Below are 22,333 nucleotides of genomic sequence, written 5' to 3'. Positions count from 1 at the left end.
GATATGTCTGTTAAAATGTTAGAAAAACCAAAGGGGGAGGAGCCAAGATGGCTGAGTTGGAGGATGCATCTCCTTGAAGCTCCACCTCAGTCCTGAGCATCACCCAACAGAACAGCTCTTAGGGGCTTCCTGACACCGTCTACGCATGCAAGCCCACTGTAGAAGAAGGTGGAAAGGGAGCAGCAGCACAGATGAGAGCAAGGTGACAGCCAGCGTCTGCCTGGCTCTTGGCAGTGGGATATGCTTGACAGGCCTGGCCGTGCCACATCGGGGTGCTTTCCCCAAAGAGGTCACTGGAGAGTGAGGAGAGCTGGACTCTCTGTAGAGAGAACAGGGGCTGTAAAGCAGAGGTGATGAGCTCAGCTGTAACCAGACAGACTGTGGCACTCGGGGGGTCTGCAAAGGAGCGGAACAGCACTGGAGGTAGATGTGGTGGTGAACTGGCTCTTGGCTAGTGTACGCAGTGGGGTAACAAACACTAACAGCTGACTTTAATATGAGACGGTAGTAATACCTACGATCAACCACTGTGTGAGTGCCCCACGATGAGCATGCTTTAAGCTCATACCAAATTGAGAGGCCTCATAGGTGTACTCAAGTTGATGTGAAGTAGAAGAATTGGGAGTCATGCAGGGCAATAGGAAGGTGACCAGAGCCCACATGAAGTACACAGATAGCTGAAAATACTTATAGAACCCAGGCCGCGGAGCAAGCAGAGCCACAGGAGTACTGCCCTGTACTGCCAGATAGCTGAAAATACTTATAGAACCCAGGCCGCGGAGCAAGCAGAGCCACAGGAGTACTGCCCTATTGAGCAACATAGAAATACGGTACCCTGAGCTGCCATAGCAAACAGGACAAAATACGGAGGTGAGCTCAAAATCGTACAATGACAGTGCTACAGGCCCAAGCCGTACTGCAATCAGAGACGGCATGGCCAAGATGGTGAACATGCTCATAGAGAAGCTTACGCCCAGGTCAAAAGCATGACAAGAGAGCCTCCGCCTTCCAATCCAGGTCTTTGACAACTGGACGGCAACAAATGTCCTGCTGGCAGTCACAGTAACATTGAGGCGAGATACGAGTAAAATGTGAGATCGTATAGTGGAGGCGGAGCAAAGGATCTCAGAACCAGCAGATGCTTTGAAGTCACACATAAGATATCACAGAATTGTGGACTGGGGAGAAAAAAAGATAAAGACCATCTTATGGGCCTTGAAGATTGATCCAGGAAAAATAATTTGCAACTGCATGGATTACCAGAGAGAAGCAAAACACATCTGATTGAGCTGTTTCTCTAGACTCTTTTCAACTTGCTCATGGGCCAGAGAGAGCCAGGGGATACACTAGTGAATAGAGCTTCCAGAGCTCCATCACCGTGATCGCACCAGGTGGCTAGTCATGCATGATTGTGAACCAGCGAATCTTGTGGCTGCAAACCAAAAAAAAGACATTCATTTCTACCCTGACCTTGTCCCAAGCACACCGAAAAAACACAAGACTTTCAAGTATCCCATAAGCCCTGCTACTACGAGCAAGACAGAATTCATGTGAAGGGGGCATTGATGTAAGGACAGGCTCTGATGGTGACAACATGAGTGGCTGATGCTGGGGAGAAAGGTAAAAAATATAGGACGCTCAGACCTCGAGAAATCTACTCACCCACTCGCTATGGTGAGTTAAATTTTATCAGGACGATTTTAGGGCCTACTGGCCCTTCTGGCGAGCTGCTAAAAAACAGAATCTCAGAAAGTGAATGAGCAATAACGATGCCTTTAAATCGTATTTTTATCTTGTCACACTGGCTCTGTGTTGAGAGACAGGGGTCAAATTTCAGCTTATGTGTTACAATTTGCAGTCAGATAAAAAAAGTAAACACAACCTCCACGATAAAATAAGCAGCAAAGTTAGAGTATTTTATAAAGTGAACGGTCTGACAATTGTGCTGTACAGAGTGTGAAATGCAAGGCTGTATGAGTCAGTTTTCTTTCTAACTGCTGAAACATAAATTCCATAGGATAATTTTAGAAGGAATATGAAAAACTGTTAGTACAGTCTTTACTGGACATGAGTAATGCGGCACTAGAATGGGTAGCCCACTGGCCACCACGAGGAGCCACAATAGTCATTTGATGAAAATGTTTCTAGTATTAGCACAGATGCTCGATTCTCGGGACCCCTGCTGGTTGTCCAGCTTGTGACGTGCAGTTTGACGCCGTTCATTGATGAGTTTTGCGCTGGGACATTTTAGTCTGGGTGTGGTGTTTAATATTTGGGATGGTCTTCTTTATGTAGGGCTGAGTGCTATTCTTGGGGGGCGAGCTGGGGATCTCCATTTAATCATTCATCTTTGCACTTATGATGGGATTGAAGGGGCAGTTTATCCGGGTGCGGCCCTCAGAGGTAAGGATACAGAGGAGACACACCTGGATATAATCTCTATGGACACAGATGATATTTTACTTCAGTTGAGGGACCCTGTGTCTGCGATACATGAACTGAACACCAGAACTGAAGGGTGGCAGGCATTGGGTTCCATCTAGACCAGAGTGAATATGTCCTCTGTCCCGGGAGTAACTGATATCCCGCGCCTTTGATGGTCCGAAGTTCACCATTCAAATACCTGGGTATGAAGATGGGATGGAACATGTCCGAGGTATAAAAGGCGAGCATAGAGACGCTGATAGTGGGGGAGGGGGGTGTGGGGGTGGGAGGAGGTGATGAGGAATCAGTAAACGAGTGGCTGAGGATCCCATGTTTTCATCTACTGGTATTAGTCTACTAACATTGCAAACAATGTGATGTCAGATATTTGGCTATCTTATAAATGTGTCAAGATATGATGGCATATACTTGACTATCTTATAAGTGCGTCAAGATATGATGGTATTTACCTGGGTATCTTATAAGTGTGTTAAGACATGATGGCATATACTTGGGTATCTTAAAAGTGTGTCAAGATATGATGGCATATACTTAGTTACCTTATAAGTGTGTCAAGATATGATGGCATATACCTGGCTATCTTATAGGTGTGTCAAGATATGATGGCATATACTTGGGTATCTTATAAGTGTGTCAAGATATGATGGCAGATACTTGGCTATCTTATAGGTGTGTCAAGATATGATGACATATACTTGGCTATCTTATAAGTGTCAAGATATGATGGCATATACTTGGCTATCTTATAAGTGTGTCAAGATATGATGGCATATTCCTGGCTATCTTATAAGTGTGTCAAGATATGATGGCAGATACCTGGCTATCTTATAGGTGTGTCAAGATATGATGGCATATACTTGGGTATCTTATAAGTGTGTCAAGATATGATGGCATATTCTTGGCTATCTTATAAGTGTGTCAAGATGTGAATGCATATACCTGGCTATCTTAAATGTGTGTCAAGATATGATGGCATATACTTGGCTATCTTATAGGTGTCAAGATATGATGACATATACTTGGGTATCTTATAAGTGTGTCAAGATATGATGGCATATACCTGGCTATCGTATAGGTGTGTCAAGATATGATGGCATATACTTGGGTATCTTATAAGTGTGTCAAGATATGATGGCATATACCTGGCTACCTTATAAGTGTGTCAAGATATGATGGCATATACCTGGCTATCTTATAGGTGTGTCAAGATATGATGGCATATACTTGGCTATCTTATAGGTGTGTCAAGATATGATGGCATATACTTGGCTATCTTATAAGTGTGTCAAGATATGATGGCATATACTTGACTATCTTATAAGTGTGTCAAGATAAGATGGCATATACTTGGCTATCTTCTAAGTGTGTCAAGATATGATGGCATATACCTGGCTATCTTATAAATGTGTCAAGATATGATGGCATATACTTGGCTACCTTATAAGTGTATCAATATATGATGGCAGATACTTGGCTATCTTATAGGTGTGTCAAGATATGATGACATATACTTGGCTATCTTATGTGTCAAGATATGATGGCATATACTTGGCTATCTTATAAGTGTGTCAAGATATGATGGCATATACTTGGGTATCTTATAAGTGTGTCAAGATGTGATGGCATACACTTGGCTATCATATAAGTGTGTCCAAGCTATGATGGCATATACCTGGCTATCTTATAGGTGTGTCAAGATATGATGGCATATACTTGGCTATCTTATAAGTGTGCCAAGATATGTCGGCATATACTTGGCTATGTTATAAGTGTGTCAGGGGTTTCCCCAATGCATGTAATGGGATGTTCTGTGAGCAATGTAGTATTTTACAGCAAATGAGGCTGTTAGTACAGTGGAATATTGTAGAATGTAAGACCACCTTGTACACAAGTCTTATCACACTTTGCAGGTCCCACTGGTATCACAAGTTTACAGAATGATTCAACACGTATATACTGCTGCCATCTGCTGTGTCGTCAACATACAGATTTCGCCAATTCTGTAATAACCCTCCAGGGAAATGTGTTTCCTGGCTCCAGAATTTCTCAAGTAAAAGTAAAAACAGATGTAAATGTGTCCGTATGAGATGAAGGGCCTGAACCACACCTGTCAGAAGTCATGCACCTCAGAGCTTCAAGGCATTAACTCTGCGTTGTACAGACCCACGTGCCGGTATCCTTAGTTGTGAGTTCATTTACTTTGCAAGCCAGTTTAATGCTTAAGGAGCAGGCCATTTGCTACTCCCATATTGTCCGATCAGTCCACTGTCCTGTAGTACACCTGCCCGCAAGCACACACCTGCAGCTGCGTTAATGCCATATGTTTCTTCCCTTGTGCATTGCAGATGCTTCATGTTAGAACATGCATTATGTTGACCTGAACATGCCTTGGCAGAAGAAGGAGCCTGACTGAGGTCAGACGCTCTGAGTGTCTTGGTCCTCTCATCCTGACCATGGCTTCAGCGGACCGGTCTGCCTTGAAACAAGAAGCATTGGCACTGGCAGCACAGGGGCAGCACAGGGGCAGCATTGCAGGGACAGAAGCAAGCGAGCTGGAGAAGTAAAAGAGTTGTGTCCCTGCCTTCCTGTCACATTCTCCTGCCAGATGGTTTACACATCTGCTGCCACTTGTTGCCTCTTGCTCTTCACTCTGGAGAGGGCTTCAGGACCAACAGCCCTCTCAGAGGTGCCACCCAGAGGTTCAACACCTCAGATGCCAGGATCCTTGGAACGCTGCTTCCCCCCACTAAACACACCAAGCAAACCTCCTCATGATCCCAATCCAAGGACAATCATGGCAGTTGGATCATCTAGAGAACAACATTTTAGGGTGCGGAGAGCAACTTGTTACTCACAAGCTACACAATAGGGGGGATTGCTGTAGGGAAGGGGTTCAGTACACAGCAATGTGGACAAAATGTAGCAAAGATGGTGCAAGCACCATTAATGTGTGGTGAAATGGTGCAAGAAGGAAAACAGCAAGACAGAGGTCATGAAGAAGAGAAGAGCATGAAAGGAAGTCCAAACGTTTTACCAAAGCCTCGCCAGAAATTCACTGCCGACAGTGTGGCTAGCGTGCGCATTACACCAGGGAGTGGAAACAAGGCTAAACTCAGAATGTTGAGGAGATAAAAGAGACACAAAAATGATGCTGTAGTGCACTGATGAAATGGGTGATGAGGATCAATGTCAAATTGTGAAGTGGTTCGCAGAAGATGGTGGTACTGGAGACTCGACTCCCTTGAGTCAGGTTTGATTTGGGAGTCGGCATCATACCCTACAGACTTTCTGCGCTATCTTCTTTCTTTTTGTCTGGGTCTTAGGTTGAAGACTTTACTTTGTAAATCCACTAAGTAACCGTTGGTCCTGATGAAGACAGAAAAAAATATAGTGTGATTGCCGAAACATCCGGCAGTACTTGTAAATGCCTACTGTTGTTGTCCATACAAGGAGTAAAGACCGCAAACCCCCTTCTTGAGGTTTGGACTGTGGGTACATAACAGTGGCTTTTTAAAATGTTAGGGACCTCAATGGTTCTCGACTAACATGGGGTAGGTGGGGGGGCTCTGCTCATTGAACTGAGTATTGCTCGAATGATGTGCGTCTGTGAGAGATTTTTGGTTAAAAGAAAACATTAACGCTTTGGCTGAATATTTTGATGATTATTTGATGATAAATTAATAAATAGGTCAATTTTGTTTAATATTTTAGCTATTGGGCTTGGAGGAGTGGTGGTTACGTCATGTAGGCTGAGTTGGTACTCTTATGCCCAGAGAATTCCCACCCCCTTTAGGTTAGTGCCATGTGGTTCCCATGACATGTTTTGGACCTACATTTTGGAATACTATAGTGAGATTTGAAACAGTCTTTTGGAACAGGACCCTGCAGACATCAACACCGGAAGAGTTCAATTCACTTCAGTAGTATGGCCAGGACGGACTCTGTTTTCCAAGGCAGACTCAGAGCCACGTGCAGAAGGTACATGTGGCCAGGAAAGGGGACCACGTACATGAAGATCTGAGACATCTTACCTCGTTTGCTACCTCTCCAAGTAAATATGTTTAAATTGCTGAACGTTGGGTGAACCACTGAGGCATTTCAACAAATAATGAAAATCATCAAAGTGCTCTTTGTCTAAGATGTCTTGGTTAGGGAAAGAGAGAGACAATAATGATGGGGTTCTGTGGACTCTGGTAGAAAGACTGGAGAAGAGTGGCTTGAGGGCAGGAAAGAATCGTGCAAAAGGGTGGGCCTGCTTAGGGGCATATTATCAAGACAGGCAATAAAATTATCGCCGCTTTAGCGGCAGAAAACTGCCGCTAAAATGGCGATAATGGGCTTGATAATATGCTCTATGGAATTCCAATTGAAGCCCATGTTAGATGTCCTTCACATCTAACATGGGCTTCAATTGGAATTCCATAGAGCATAATATCAAGCCCATTGTCACGGTTTTAACGGCGATAATTTTATTGCCTGTCTTGATAATATGCCCCTAAGTTTGTAAAGATAGGCCATTTGCTAACAGGAAAAGACTTATGTAGGGCTGAGATCCTCAAATGCTGGCTGGTGGCAAGAGCATTCTTGAGGGTGCGCCAGACGTCTGGGGGTGCCCAACATGCCAGAAATGCTCTGTGCTAAAGTCCTGGTGCTCCGTTGCCACTTGCTGTGTCCTGCCTTTTTTCGAACATGCAGATTACTGAATGGCGTAGTTGGCTATAGCAAACACAAGATGATGGACGGAGTGCTGAAACTTTTCAGACACTCACCCCCAGTCACAGATCTGGGTTGAATCCATCCTCGTTCTTTGGCTCACTTCGTCACCCCAGTTCAGACCCAGCCATATGCAAATCATTCTTGACCCTGTTTCTCATGGGAACAGTCCACCCTGAACTGACAGGCCAGGTCCTCTAGTTGGCTGTAAGACAAGAAAACTTGCTCGTCTTAGATCCTTTCTGTATGACAGTGCAAAAGGCAGTATGAGACTATTGGGTCCCTCCTCCTCTTGAAGGAGTCTGAACTACACAAGCTGCCCTGGAAGGCTACTTCATTACCTCATTACATGGCTTGGAGTTGGTTCGAGAAATAACTATCATAGTTATGCACAGAGGGCAGCTTCTGGGCCACCATTGGTTTTAAAGGTCAAATGTATGGTGAAATCACAGTGGCAGTCCAGGGAGAGGTTGGGTGTTCTCTGACAGATCTATAATTAGGTGTGGGCAGAACTCACCTAAAAACTCAGTGAAATTTTGCAGTGTACAGCGAGCAGCAGAATTCTTGTCCGTCCTGCTGCTTGCACTGATTTATAGCGCCGAGAGCTTGTCCTGCACTGTAAAATCAGCATGAACAGCACCACGTGGTGCGCCAGAGGGCTCTGCTTCTTTCTGCTGCTCAAGTAGATTTCTTAGTCGAGCTGCAGCTTTTGTAATGCGAGCTGCAGCTTTCTCAACACGAGCGGTACCGAACTGCCATGACCATCCACGTTGCGCAATTTCACCAGGAGGTGGTCTAGCTCTTGTTTTTTTCTCACTCGCGCTCACCAATGTAACATTGGCGAGCCACATGTGAGAAAAACTCCACCACACAGCTGAGTTTTTGCCAAATTTTGCACTTCAAGCGGAGTCGGTAAAACTCTGTGAACCCCACAGGAGGAGCAGAGTTCGCCACCCACCCCTACCTATAACATCTATTCAGTGGAGTGTTTCTTCACCCTCTGTGATTAACTGATGACAGCGGCCAGTCACATTCCGGAAGAAAGGACATTCAGGAGCCTAGTGGCAGGGCTCTGGAGTTGTTGAGGGAGCTTCTTTTGAAGGGTCACACCTGCTGTTGGTGTGTTTTTCCAGTGTCTGTGGTGCTGCACTTTCTGGGGGATGAATGGGAAGCAACAGAAAGTTCTCAGCCTGGAGGGTGGCATCTAACCTCTGCAAATACCCCAAGGTCTGCCCCCTCTTCCATGCTCTGTGACTAGTGCCTACTGTGTGAAGGGCTCTCAGCATACCATCAGCTGTTGCTGGCCAATCTAGGCTGTTCAGCCATTCCCCCGCCGCCCCAAGAGGCCTTGGAGGAGTGACAACCTAGGGGGGGACGGGACGGCATTGTTAAGGGGTCCAGAATTTGAGTTAATAGGTCACTAGTTCATGTTCCAGATAAAATACATGTTACCCTGTTTTGTTTGGACAACTATTTTATTTGAGCCTCTGTTAACTTATCTCTTGATGTGGAGCACCCAGAAATGGTCATGTCTGCGTTATTTGCTATAGATAGCTTTCCACTATGCCTTATACGCCCAGCGATGAACACAACCTTCCATACTCTTATCAGTGATCACTACACCCTGAAGAACACAAGATATAACAACAGTGAGGTCACTACATCATGTACTTAATTTAATCATCCCACACTGCATCTGCCCCGGTAATACACCCAGCAGGAAAGCATTGAGTTAATCTTACTCACAACAACTATATACATATTTGGGCGCTCTCCAATCATGCCACGATCAGGAAGAATGCCGGTCATCGGGAAGTCTCTGCCACGTGCAGGGAGACAAGAGCGGTCTGAGAGCACCGCGCCATACACAGGGTGTATCACGTGCACTGAATGCCCAAAGTAACAAAACTTGAATAAGGCAATATCAACACGTGCCCAGAACTCAGACCTTATGGGAAATATTGTGTTAAAACTCATTTCTTTCCATCTCTCTGGAATTGTAGGTGTGGTGCTTCACACCAGCCGTAGAGTGTCACAGCCCACCCTACATCTGCCTATTGACCTTCAAGGGTGGAAGACCTGGATTCCGCGGCAGGACCTGCACCACTGGAGGAGACGTCTGAGTGAGCGCGTGTTGGTCTCTCGTCCCACAGTTCACGCTCCTCACAAGTGAAGTATAGAGTGAGAACCCAGCAGGGGTGGTAGTGGTGATCAAGAAGGTCGGTATAGCTTGGTCTCTCCTGGAAACGGGAAGTCCGGGGCGTTGTTCAGGTGGCCCATAATGAAGATGCTGAAGGTGCCGATGGCGAAGAGCAGGATGGCTGCCCAGAAGCACAGATTGTCCACCACCTTCCCGATGAAGACCCAGTTCCCCATTTCCTGAAAAGGAGCATAAACAAGCATGAGGAAGTGGGCCATTGAAGACCAGGATTCTCAGGCCATAAGCCTTGTCGCGCAAAAAGAATACATGGGATTTTGAGAAGACTGCAAGCTGCGCTCACACAGTCACTTACATAGAAAGCCTTGGACTCCTGCAAGTGCGCAGAATTTACACATCACACTTCCCACTCCCTCCTGGAACTATTGGACACCTTACCTTCATATCTGACAAAAGCAGCTAGCTCTGGGATTGAAAACCCATTCCCAAAAGCAGAGCCAGTGAGCAATTGTGTTGTTGCAGGTTATGTGGATCAGTCTGTAAATTAGGAGCATTGGAGTTACTGGATGGGTAGCTTTTCCTGTCACACCCCCAACTTCTTCACATTTCCAGATTCTAAACGGTTACCATGCTGGAAGCGAAAGAGACCGAAGCCTGCTTAAAAAAGCTAGTTTTGTAACATGACAAATAACATTTTTGAAACCTGTGTTGACTGAGCACCAGTGGGAGAAGGCAAGTGGGATGAGTCATGTTGCTGCCCAGAGCTTTTCTTTGATGGGGACAAGCCTGTGATAAACCGCAAGCATTGCGTTCGCTGTGGTGGACCCTGGGTAAAAGAATCCACTGGATGCCGAAGCAATGAGTGATGCAAGACACACTCAAGTGCAAAATGGATGTCGGAAGTGATGGCATGCCAGTGGCGGTTGGTGATCCCTGGCGTCTGGTGATCCCTGAAAGTGGTGAGATCTAATAATTGCCATAGGTTCACCTCATGGGTTTCAAAATTTGCCTTCGGAGCGCTCACACACAAATGTACTCACACACTGTCACTCACTGTTTCTCACTCACAAACGCACTTGCACACAGTCACACTGTCCCAATCACTGACCCTAACTCCCAACTACTGGTTTACAGGGGTTCTGATTTCAACTCCTGGGGTACAGGTGTTCTGCCCTAATAGTGCAGCACTTGCACCCGGGCCCCTGTGCAACCGCACCTGTTGCACCATTGACAGAGACACCCCTGACTCCCTCTCGCTCACAGAATATCCCCCTCACTCACTCATTTTAACTCCCTCACACTGCTTTACCATCTCCCTTTCTTTACTTTATTCATACTCACTCATTCATTGATTCTCTTTCAATCTCATTGATACTCTTAAACTAACACACACTCACTCAACCTAATTCTGTCTCAACCACTCACAAATACACTTTCACTCACACATACACAGAGAAACAGCAGTGATTTGTTTTACTTACCTTTCTGCCTTTACTGGCAACTCAGAGGGTCCATGGCAGCAGCAGAGCAGGAATGCGGGGCTGGACATAGGAACCAGCACGCCATATTTTTTAACGTGGGGCCAGACAGGGCAGCAGGGCAAGGTTTCAGAGGAAGACCCACTTCAAGCGCTGTCCTAGTTTCTTGAAAGGACTGAAAGCACAGTCCAATCAGAAGCCGGGACAGTGCTTGGGGTCCTGCCTCTGCTGCTCTGTGTGGCTCCTCATTGGCCTCAGGGATGCACTGATTTGTGCCCTGACAGCCCCATTTTAGCACATATGATGTGCTGCTTGAGGCATGCGCAGTATGACTGCTAAATAAAAAGGATTGTGCCTGTGTTAGGGGATCATAGTTGAATTACACTCCTCCCATGCACAATCCAGACACCCAGACAAGAATCTTCTACAATAAACACATTTGAAGTTACAAAGCAGAATATTTTAGGGCGCAAATAGACATTACCAAAAACAGGAAACTATTCAAAATCATCAAACAACTAACAGCATGCAATTCTAACCAACACTCAGCTGACACCGGATCCTTGCAAGCGGCGTGGAGTTCTCCGCCTATTTCCTTGGAAAGACAAGGAGGACTGAATCTGATCGGCATCACGCTTCACAGTTTCTGCTGACTGGGACCCAGCAGAGACTCCTACCTGTACAGCACCAGGATAGCTCCACTCCTTTCGACTACACTACTAAAAGCAGTGCCTTCATAATCCCGGCTGAAGCAGCTTTACTCAAAATATTAACAATAAAACCCTCCAACCATTTCATTGATTCTCTGCCAGCCAAACTCTTCAAACAGCTGCGCCCTCCTTACTCCCTCTGGGACCAGCTTTGTCAATACAGCTCTCACTCGAGGCATGTTTCCCGAATGCTTAAAGATAGGTCAGGTCACCCCTATTCCAAAAAACACAAATGCAGACCTATGCGACCTCAACAATTATCGCCCAATCACCAACATCCCGACACTAGCAAAGCTATTAGAGAAATCCGTACAACTACAACTCTGCAACCACACTGAACAATTTCAACTCCTTCATCATCATCAATCTTGATTCAGAACGGGTCATAGCACTGAAACGGCTCTAACACACATTGTCGATGACGCCCTGAGAATGCTAGACCCGAACGAACCCTGCCTGCTTATACTGCTTGATCCCTCCTCTGCCGTCAACATGCTCAAACATGATAATATGATTAACCTTCTTGAGGACAGGATGGGGCTATCTGGTCCCATCTTAAACTGGTTTGCCTCGTTCCTTCATAATAGAGCACAAAGAATCAAAGTCAACCAACCCCTATCTGACACCGCGCCAGTCACGACTGATGTCCCTCAATGATCCACGCTCTCACCCACCCTATTCAACCTGCTCATGGAACCGCCTACCGAACTTCTGAATCTCTCAAACATTCACTACCACATGTACTCTGATGATACCCAATTGTATATGAAAAATTCCTCACCCAAAGACCTCAAACTGCTCATGTGCACCGATGGCTGACCTGCAATCACCTCATGCTTAACACTCTCAAAACCAAATCCCTCCTGGTCGCCCTTCACAATCACTCTGCCACTATCGAAGAATGGCTCATGCAACACACTGCTCTCAACTATGCCCCTCACTTGATGATTCCACTACATCTCTAGGTATAAGGTTGGAGAAATACCTGAATATGCAAGATCATATCAGTGCCGTCACCAGGTGAGCCAATTACCAACTAAATATACTGAGGAAAATCAAACCTTTCTTGCCACTGGGGGACTTCCAGCTTGCAGTCCAATCCCTTTTCATCTACCATTTAGATTGCTTGAGCACTACTGCGGCCGGCCTATCCTAAGTAAGGCTGGCCCCACTACGGGCCATATTGAACTCAGCTGCTAGGCTCATCACTGGACCCAAGAGATCCAACCACATTACCCCCAACCTCAACCATTTAACATGGCTCCCTTTTGAAGCTAGAATCCAGTTGAAGATAGCGTGCATGACTCAGAAGGCCTTGCACTACAACACACCTGTCTACCTGCCCCAACAACTTGAACTATCTGGTGGCAAGAAGCTCTGAGTCCCTTCTGCTAAAGCCACAAAGGTTCAACAGAAAGAAGACTTGCAGCTGCTCCTTCTTCGGTCTTGCCCCAAGAATATGGAACGCACTACCGCCAGAAACCAGAGCAAACCCCTCCTCTACCGTCTTCAAAAAGAAGTTAAAACGCTTCTGTTGAATGGTCTCCTCCATGAGCTATACTTAATCATTCTGCTTCATCACTGACATGTGGATTCCTTCTGGATCATGGCTCTACCATCCCGCTGTGGTAACCTGTATCGGGTGTTGTGTTTGCATTGCTCCCTGCACTCTTTCCTGCTTTTTCACTTATTTTCATGACCTGACCTCTATTCGTACAGCGCTCTGATACCCTCAAATAAATACATAATTCCATCTACAGAGTGCTGTGCTTTTAATTAACTCTCTGTAGCTGGATTGTCGCTCAGCCTCCTTCTCCTGCTGTCTTCAGGAGCCAGGTGGGGAGGCTGAGAGGGCTTACCTATGCACTCCATGGTCGGATTTTAAGTTACGATTCTAAAAACGCCACTTTTGGAAAGTTTATATTTTCTTGCACTATCCAAATGTGCCATTTTGCCAGTGTCCTGGGTCACATGACTGAATTACGATGCTGTTGGGGTTTGTGCATTACAGACAGTGAGACAAAGGGGGCTTAGGTGTAGACAGGAAAGAGACGGGCCATCCTAAGAGGATGGCTGGGGAGGGGCTGTACCCAGCAACACTTATAATTCAACAGGCGTTACATACTGCACACACAAAGGATCCTGACGCCAGGCCTGCCATGCCTTTGCCATCCCAGACAGTGTGGAGCCTGGACAGGGGCAGGGAAAGAACTTTCAAGAACCAGTTATGGTTGTAGGACAGGGAGTCCCTCTACACAAAGGCTGGCACCAGGTATAGAAGTGTGACTTTCAGAGCCTCTCATAAGAGATACCAGCCAAGGATCCTGGACCTGTGGCAGATTCAGAGGACTGCCCTGCAGCTTGAAGGACTGCCTTGCCGAAGAAGGGAGATTGTACCTGCCTGCCTTGATCCCAGGCTACCCAGAGTGACTCCAGGGCCAGTAGGCTGGTCTTTTGTTTGAGCCACATGGACACAAAAAGCATCAAGAAGCCTGCCCTGCAAGTGCCCAGCTGACCAGCACCAACTGGACCTGCCTGAACCCTGCTGCTGGCCTCTACTGGGGTGAATCCTGATACCCAAGAGGTGCACCCCAGCTCCTGGACCCTTGGCTGGCATCACAGAGAACTCCCCCCTGCCTAACGGATGTCTCCATCAGAACTGGCGCAAAGCAAGGCAGTGCCCTGCAAAGCCATGCAGCTCTGAACCGAAGGCTTCAGAGGCACTGAGGCCAAGCGACGCAAAGCCCTGCAGGGCCACCTCACGCATATCCCATCTGAAAGCTGCACCAGTTCCAACGCACAGCAATGCAAATCCCACTAAGGCTCGCAGCCCAGCTGAGCGCTCCAACGGAACTGACGCTGAGCGATGCAAAGCCTTACAAAGCTTCACCGAAACCAAAGCAGAGCGCCGCGCAGACCTCACATCAAGGACAAAAGGTGCAATTTCTAGCAGGCTGAACTTGGTCTTGTCTTTTTACCTAAAATGTTAAAAATTCCTATCTCCAGTTGTACTGATTGGATTTCAACTGTTTTGGTGTTATTTTACTTATTAAAATATACCCTATTTTTAGGTCTCGCCTAGCGACGCAGCGCATGCGCTGATCGCCTTGACGTGACTTATTGTTGTGGGTTTTGAGTCCGAAGGGGGACAGGACATGTGCACAAGTACCACGTATGGCTCGAGGACGGCTCGAGGGACAGCAGATGTGCACGTGTACGACACGTTAGCACAACTCCTGCTCGCTCGCACCTTCTCCGTCTCTATCAGGCCCGTTCAGCTTCTGCTTTCATTCTATGCCGCTTGGCCCTTTCTGCTTCTGCTTTCATTATATGCCGCTTGTTGTTTTTTCCCAGAGTTTTATTGAGCGCAAACTAGATCCGAAGGTATTAGTACTCTTTACATGAGCACCAGTTGCTAACAGATAGACATATTCATTTTTGTTAGGCACAAAGGTCGACGGCTCTAGCCGTAAGGCCATATCCTCTCCCTGAGAGATTTTATGGACTTCACAAGGATAAAAGGCTAGCTCCCCTCCGAGGATTCGAACCCGGACTGCGGGTGCTTGCCTGAGCGTCTTGGTTTCACTCGGGTCTCAGCCCTCTCTGTGAGAAGTACATGCAATCGGATGTTAAATAAACATACCTGACTGCCCATTGTAAGCTACCTCTGGCCCCAAGTGCGAGAGGTCAGCACCCTCTGGATCATGCTAGGTAAGAGGCGATAATATTTGACGGTTGGTGAGGGTGCTGCGTTTTACAAAAAGTCTCTTTTTCCGGGAGCTTTGATCACCCTGAAATACTACTGCCCGTGCTTTTTATTCGTTTTAAAGGAGGCCTGACTGAATGTCAAATAACCATGATTCCAGTACTTAGAAGGTGAGTATGCACCGGCTCTGATTTTGGGGGACCGAGGCTTACATCTCATCACTCGATTGGGCCCCAGAGCATGTTAACAGATTTCTTTCAGAAAGCCCTGTTGATATATTCTGATCGGCTTCACTTTCATGTCACAGTTTTTAATTTATATCAGTTCTTCCCTTCCACCACTTGTCTACTCGTAACAAGTGCATCGTTTTACCGGTTTGTGGTTGCTCACCAGATAAATAACATTCCGTTTCATACAGCGCTTTAATACCGTTCTGTTTCATACAGCGCTTTAATACCGTTTTTTACCCCGTTGCCCAATCCGGTCACTGTTGGCAGAGGGAGTCTCCGAGGCACACAGAAAGTGAAATGCCCAGTAACACACATTTTTATCAAGTGACAAAACCGGGCTTAGTACAGATGTGTCCGCAGCGGACAACGTACTCACTGCAGTGCCTCGCTTCTCAAGTGAACAGTAAAGCGCTATTTTGAGGAATGTGTGTGAATCGTCAGAAAAAAAGGTCAAGCGATAGGAGCACAAGTACAGCTGATCAGGCCCACTGGAGTTTCTGCCCGGGACACAAGAAAGGGACTGAAGTCTGGATTCCCTCTGGAAACGAACCCTGTACGCATGGGATGGGAGCATTGGGGCTGGGGAGTGTCTGATAATACCCTGGACGCCACTGCATTTTATTAAGCAAACCTGTCACTGCATTGTATTAAGCAAACCTGTGTAAAAACAAGTGTTCCGATTCCTCTCAAGAACCTCAAGAGATGTCCGAACACGACCTGAGTGTGCACGAGACTCCTGTGCGCCCCCCCCCCATCCTGTTCTTTTGAGCTGCCAGTGAGAGCCCTGTGCTCTCTCTTATAACCAGGAGAGAGCTAAATTATGCAGCAAGAAAAGGCAAATTATGTGGCATAATGTGGCACATTTTGTAAAAGTATTAATTCATTATTTCATCATTTTCAAATTTGGTAACATTTTCTGGGCCTTGGTTGCATTACATGAGTACCAATTTAACGCTCAAATATATCAAAAAGCAACAGAAAGGTGACCAGTCCAGCTTTACAAAGGCCCTTTCGCTGGCTACAGCAACACTGTCGTCTAATTTTTTATTACTTTCAAACTACATGTCGTGCCTGCAGTAGGAGAACCCCATTAAAGAAAATAGTGCTCACAGTCTAAACGACACGTGTACTGTAACAACTGGAGTAAAGGGGCCAGTCACCATGGGAGGTGACAAATGAACAGGAGAGACTAACAAGCGGGTCGGGCTTCTATTCCCTACTCCTCTACAATAGGTCTCGCAGAGCAGCGCATGCGCGCTGACTCTAGGCTCTACCTAACAAGCATTTGCAATGTAATAGGTCTCGCATTTGCGAGAGTTTGAGCTATTGGCATTGTAAATGACAATACCTTTTATTTATGTGTTTTGAAAACTTGAAAGCGGTGCTTAAATAAGCATTTTGTACTTGTAGTCCTTGCTTACGACAAGCAAGTCTGACAGTAAACGAGGCGCAGTTACTGCCAGCCTTGGTTCTCGTAAGCAACGACTATAAGTACAAAAGTGCGTGTTTACGACCGCTTGCAAGTTTTTAAAACACATACATAAAAGGCATTGTCATTTTCAATGCCAATAGCTGAAACTCTCACAAATGCGAGACCTACTGCATTGCAAATGCTTGTTCTAAATTGCTTTGGATTTTTCTTCTGTTATGTTTTCACTTTATTACTGTTTGAAGTTCTGCAAAAATACTTTACACATTACCTCTAAGTTAAGACTGACTGCTTTGTGCCAAGCTACCAGAGGGTTAAGCACAGGTTAATATAGTGACTTTTGTGCTTCACCATGACAAGGATTGTGGTTGTTGTCTGACTGGGGTTTCCCAGGTGCGGCTCCTCTGTCAAGACGGAGGAATGTTGCTCCACTGTTTTTCAGCAGTGTAAGGAAAAATAAAATGATAACTGAAAGCGATTATGATTTAATTTTTTCCTGTTTGTGGACGTGGCAGGTTTGCCTGGCAGTACGGGACGGGGCTGCTCTGCTGGCGGAGCATAGGGAGGATAGGAGTGGTTTTCACTCCCTAAGTACGCATGAATGTTTGACCGGCCCTCTCAGGCATTACAGCCTGCGTGGAGAACATGCCTGGACCCCCTTTCTTGGCTGAGCCTGAACCTCGTAGCTCAGACCAATCACAACGCTGCACTGTAGTGTTGTGATTGGTCAGGGGAGCCTGGGCACTCACCAATCACAACGCTGCATTGGCACAGGAAAGCCTCAGCCTGGGTGCTTCCTGTTGTTCCGACCGGCGCAACAAGGACGACCCAACGAGGAAGACGCGGCGAGGAGGTAAGTAATTGTTATTTTACCCCTTCCTCCTCAGCTTGCCACCCCCGATCCGTGCCAGCCGCCACTGGGGCTTCCACCCTCCTCAACCAGTGAAAGCAATTTCTTACAAAATGATCCTGGGGAATCACCCCATTTCCTCAGACTGCACGCGTGTAGCAGCTCATGAGAATGTGGTGATGTCATATCTGGGCTGCTCGAAGCTTGGTACATGGGCCTCCCTGCAAGTGCTACCATACCAGAATCGAGGTACTAGGTTGGCCCTCAATCCCAATAAGCCGAATCACATTTACGGGGACTTGAAAGCCCCCTCTAGTTACAAATGCAGTCATGATGGGTTGTCTACAAAGCCTCCTGTAACAAAGTCCTTGGGATACCTTCGAAAAATGCCTCCCCGGTGTCGACCTACTATGATTCTGCACGCTGACCGACTGATCCAGGAATGATCTTACAAACTGCTCATCAAAGGTGCCCAGTTCCAAAGTCTACAACACCCCAGATCCCTAGCTAGGAGTAGAACTAAACTAACGTTCTTTCTAGAACATTTTTAAAACTGAACTATTTAATTGACTGAAAAATGGATTGAGGCCACCATATGAAGAGTATTGACTGAGTGACCCTCGCTGTATTCAGCTGGACTTAAACTACCTATTCTTCTCTCTGGTGCTTTTTTTCTTATGCTTATTTAATTGTTTTTTATAACATCAACCCATGGTGATCACGCCCCCACATAAAGATCTCCGCACACTTCCACTGTTGCTGATCACAGCTTTTTACCGTCCTGGCGTTTCTCCACTTTCTACTAGGAGCGGCCATCCTACTCTAGTGAAATGTTCAGAGAAGAGCTCACAACAGTGGTGGAAAAGTGACTTGTAATGCTAGGTCTCCATGGTGGGGCTCTTCATTGACGTCATAAACACTCCTCCCCCAGCCTCCGCCCCAGGATGGTGGCCTATGGACCCTGCACGGGTCAAACACGTCCTTGACTCAGAGACAGTGCTTGAGCCAGGCTTGGTACCACTGGCTCTGGAGGAGGCTTTTTAAGATTTCAGCACCAAGGAGGCAGACGGAGGCTGAAACCATTTATGGAAAAGAGTCGGGTTCAGTGAGGTCCAGCAACACAAGGGTGCCCCCCCGCCCAATGCAATACCTGCCTCTTCAGCCCATGGCCTCAGCCATGCATCCGAAATACCAGATCCAAGGCCGCCAAAGCCCCTCCGAGTAGAGCGGTATCACAAATAGAGTAAAACCAATAGCCGCTTTGGTTTAGTTTTTCATGGATCTTAGAAGAGGAACAGGGGCTCACGCCTGAGAGCTTTGCAAAGGGGGCCAGAGTCATGGTCACAGCTCTCCTAGTTTTGCTTCAATCTGAATATGACATTTTCGATTCTTTTGCCCGGTTTATGGTTTCAAACAACTGCTAATGTCCACTTCTCGCTTTCTTTTAGTCCTTCTGAACTCCTTGCTGCTTTCATTCTCTTTTTATCCTGCCATTCTTCTCTTCCTCTTCCCCTTGAATCTCTCTTGACTCTCCTTCCATTGTCATTCAAAATACTACAGTATGTTTTCATTTACTTAATGTCTCCACTCTCTCACATATTTCCCATCCTTCTTCTCTTCCTACCACCCATCTCCTTTTTTTAATGCTTTGGTCTTTCTCTTTGCATGCTTTCCATTATCCTACTCTGCTATACTTTATTCCACCCTTCCTAAGTATCTCTTACTGTTTCTCCTCTCCTCCCACTGTCATTTCTGTCAATCTTTAGTTTCTCCCACTTCTCCCATTCTTTTGTTCCCCCATTCTTTTGTTCCCCCGCCATTTCTTTCTGCTAGTCTTGCTTAAATGTTTTCTTTTTATTGGCTGTTATGTCTCCTTTGTTGCATTCCTCCCTTATGTAATCCTGTTTTTATCACATTCTGTCCCCAATTTCTAATTTCTTTTATTTTCCTATTCATTTGTTTTTGATTCCTTCACATATTCCTTTTAATGTTTTACTTGTTTTTCTTTGATTTTACCCTCTATTGTCTTAGATTTCCATTCTTTCCTTTTTTTTGATTTTTTATTCTTATTTCTTATCCCCATTTCATCATTTTTACTCCTTACCCAATTCCTAATGTCTTCTGATTCCTTAGTCATTCTTTGTCCTAATTTCTAACTACTTCCCTTTTCTGAATTTCTCATTTTTAAATTCGGTCCTTCTTTTCCCTCACTCCCTACGTTTCCTAATTTCTTCCATGGGTAATTACTGGATTTTTCTCAAACATTTCGCACTCCTCTCTCTTTATAATTCCTCGCTCTGACCTTTTCTGAATTTCTCATTCCTTTACTTTCTGAATTTTTCACTCCTTCCTTTTCCTAATCCCACATTTCCTTTCTTACTTTTGTTGTTACCTCCTTTTGCAAATGACCTTGTGTTCCTTCATTTGTCATTCAGCCCATTTGTCAACCATTTGTTTTACATTTCTCTATCTTCCTGGCTTTCTTTTCTATTTTTCCTTCGTCTTCCCTAACAAATGCTTTCTTAAACTATTTGATTTCATTGTTTCTCCTTTCTCAATTTTCCATTATTCACCCTTTGTCCATGCTTTACTTACTATTGGAATTCTTGTGTCACTTCCTTTGTGTCTCATCACAGCGCGCCTTGTATTTCATGGTGGCCCCCTCAATTCTACAAAGAGCACTTACAAGAAACACATCACGCCCCCTTGTCCAATGGCTTCAAACATGAACCTATGTACCTTACTCTATGGCTGATGTAAAGAAGGGAACTCACAGATCCAGTGTCGTTCTGATCCTTTGTGCTCTCGGTGATGAAGTTGCAGGCGTCAACACACTCTTTGATGTCTGGGGCACACCTGGCCAGGTTCTTGTACAGGGTGGACGTGATGCCGATGTCAATGCCATCTGCAGGGGAGAGCGTCAGTCAGAGGGCGAAGAGAACATCTCACATCATATTCGAACATGTAATAAAGTTATATCACCAGGAGACATTCAACTCTTATTCTGGAGTGTTTATATGTCCCTAAACAAGGCTGTATCGTAGCCTCACTTCTAGAAAGGTGATCACTGAACCAAGTTCAATTATCGCTTGATTCTTTTAATAATAATTGTTTTATCTGGTTAAAAAGTCCTTCTTACAACAGGAAAACCGTTTTGATAATATAGATTCACATATGAAAACTCTTAAATATGTCTCTGCACATCCAAATAGGATATGCATCTCAATTTTAGTTACAGGAAGTTTAAATTGCATTAAAGATAGTCTATTCAAAGATGTTAATACTTCTAAACTTCTGTTTACTAAATTGATATTAGATTAAATGTCGTTGTTTTTATTTACTCTCCTTACTCTGAAATACAAATATCAACTGAATTTATCTTACGGAAGGTCTACTGTGTCTTTAACACTGTCAATTATATTTTAAGAATATTGGGCCCGATTCACAGAACTAACTTAAGACAAAATCCTAAACTTACTACCATTTTGGTATTCACAGAAGGCACTTACTCATTTTGGTATTCACAGAAGTTAGGAGTCCTAACTTTAGGACTCCTAAATGCCTTCTGTGAATACCGAAAGTCTTAAAATAATTAGGATTTTTCTCAGTTTAGGAGTCCTAAAGTTAGGACTCCTAACTTTACTACTACTAAACTGAGAAAAATCCTAATTTTAAGGCTTTCGGTATTCACAGAAGGCATTTAGGAGTCCTAAAGTTAGGAGTCCTAACTTCTGTGAATACCGAAATGAGTAAGTGCCTTCTGTGAATACCAAAATGGTAATAAGTTTACGATTTTGTCTTAAGTTAGTTCTGTGAATCGGGCCCCATTGTCTGTAGCGGCCTTTTGCATTTGTATTGTACCTTTGGGCACATTACCACTGCATGAGCAAGGGTATATAAACAGATCATAAACACTTTTCCTCTTTTAATAAGGTATTATTCCAGTTTCTGGATACTGTCCACATAGTGGGAATCCTCATATCTTTCATGCAGCCGGTGTTTAGCCAAAATATCGAGTTTTAAATTTCGACCTACAATAATATCGTGTTTTTAATATCGTAGGTACAGAATATCGAAGTCAAGAATATCGATGGACAGAATATCGATCCCAAGGTAAGTAATATCGAAGTTAATAATATCGAAGTACTTAATATCGATGTAAGTAATATCGTAAGTAAAAATTTCGATGTCAATAATATCGATATTTATTTAGTGTAATGTCATTTAATATGTATTTTATTTGTATGTTAAAGATTATTGTAATGTATTTTAATACATTTAAAAATAAATGTTTAGAGATTTATAATTATTTTACATTTAATTTAGCGTTTTAGTATCAGAGCGGGTTGTGGGTTTATAGGGGAATAGGGTGGGAAGTAATTTAATTATAATTAATGAATTAATATGTATTGTTTAATTGGTATTTATGATTAATTAATTGGTAATTAATTAATAATTGGTAATTAATTGATTAATTAATTGTTAATTAATTATTAATTGTAAAATTATTTTATTAATTGGTTAATTATATACATTATAATTACTTTATTATTAATATTTATTTATTGTTATTGTTAATTAATTAATTGTTAATTAGTAATTAATTGGTGATTT

General features: G+C 44.7%; 1 protein-coding gene across 1 annotated transcript in view; it reads right to left on the bottom strand.

Moving 5' to 3' along the window:
- Positions 1-8,820: 8,820 nt before the first annotated feature.
- The window catches only part of CHRNE (cholinergic receptor nicotinic epsilon subunit), a 153,075-nt gene continuing 139,562 nt past the window's right edge, over positions 8,821-22,333 (bottom strand). The window contains exons 11-12 of the mRNA XM_085639223.1: positions 20,494-20,624; positions 8,821-9,537 (exon numbers count right to left, since the gene is read on the bottom strand). Coding sequence (XP_085495349.1) covers positions 9,370-9,537; positions 20,494-20,624 — 299 coding nt within the window. The 3' untranslated portion in view covers positions 8,821-9,369. The remainder of the gene's footprint in view (positions 9,538-20,493; positions 20,625-22,333) is intronic.

The sequence above is a fragment of the Triturus cristatus genome, chromosome 12 (assembly GCF_964204655.1).
Source record: "Triturus cristatus chromosome 12, aTriCri1.1, whole genome shotgun sequence".
In the NCBI taxonomy this organism is placed as follows: domain Eukaryota; kingdom Metazoa; phylum Chordata; class Amphibia; order Caudata; family Salamandridae; genus Triturus; species Triturus cristatus.
The sequence above is the reverse complement of the archived record's forward strand: the minus strand, read 5'-3'. Positions and strand labels throughout refer to the sequence as shown.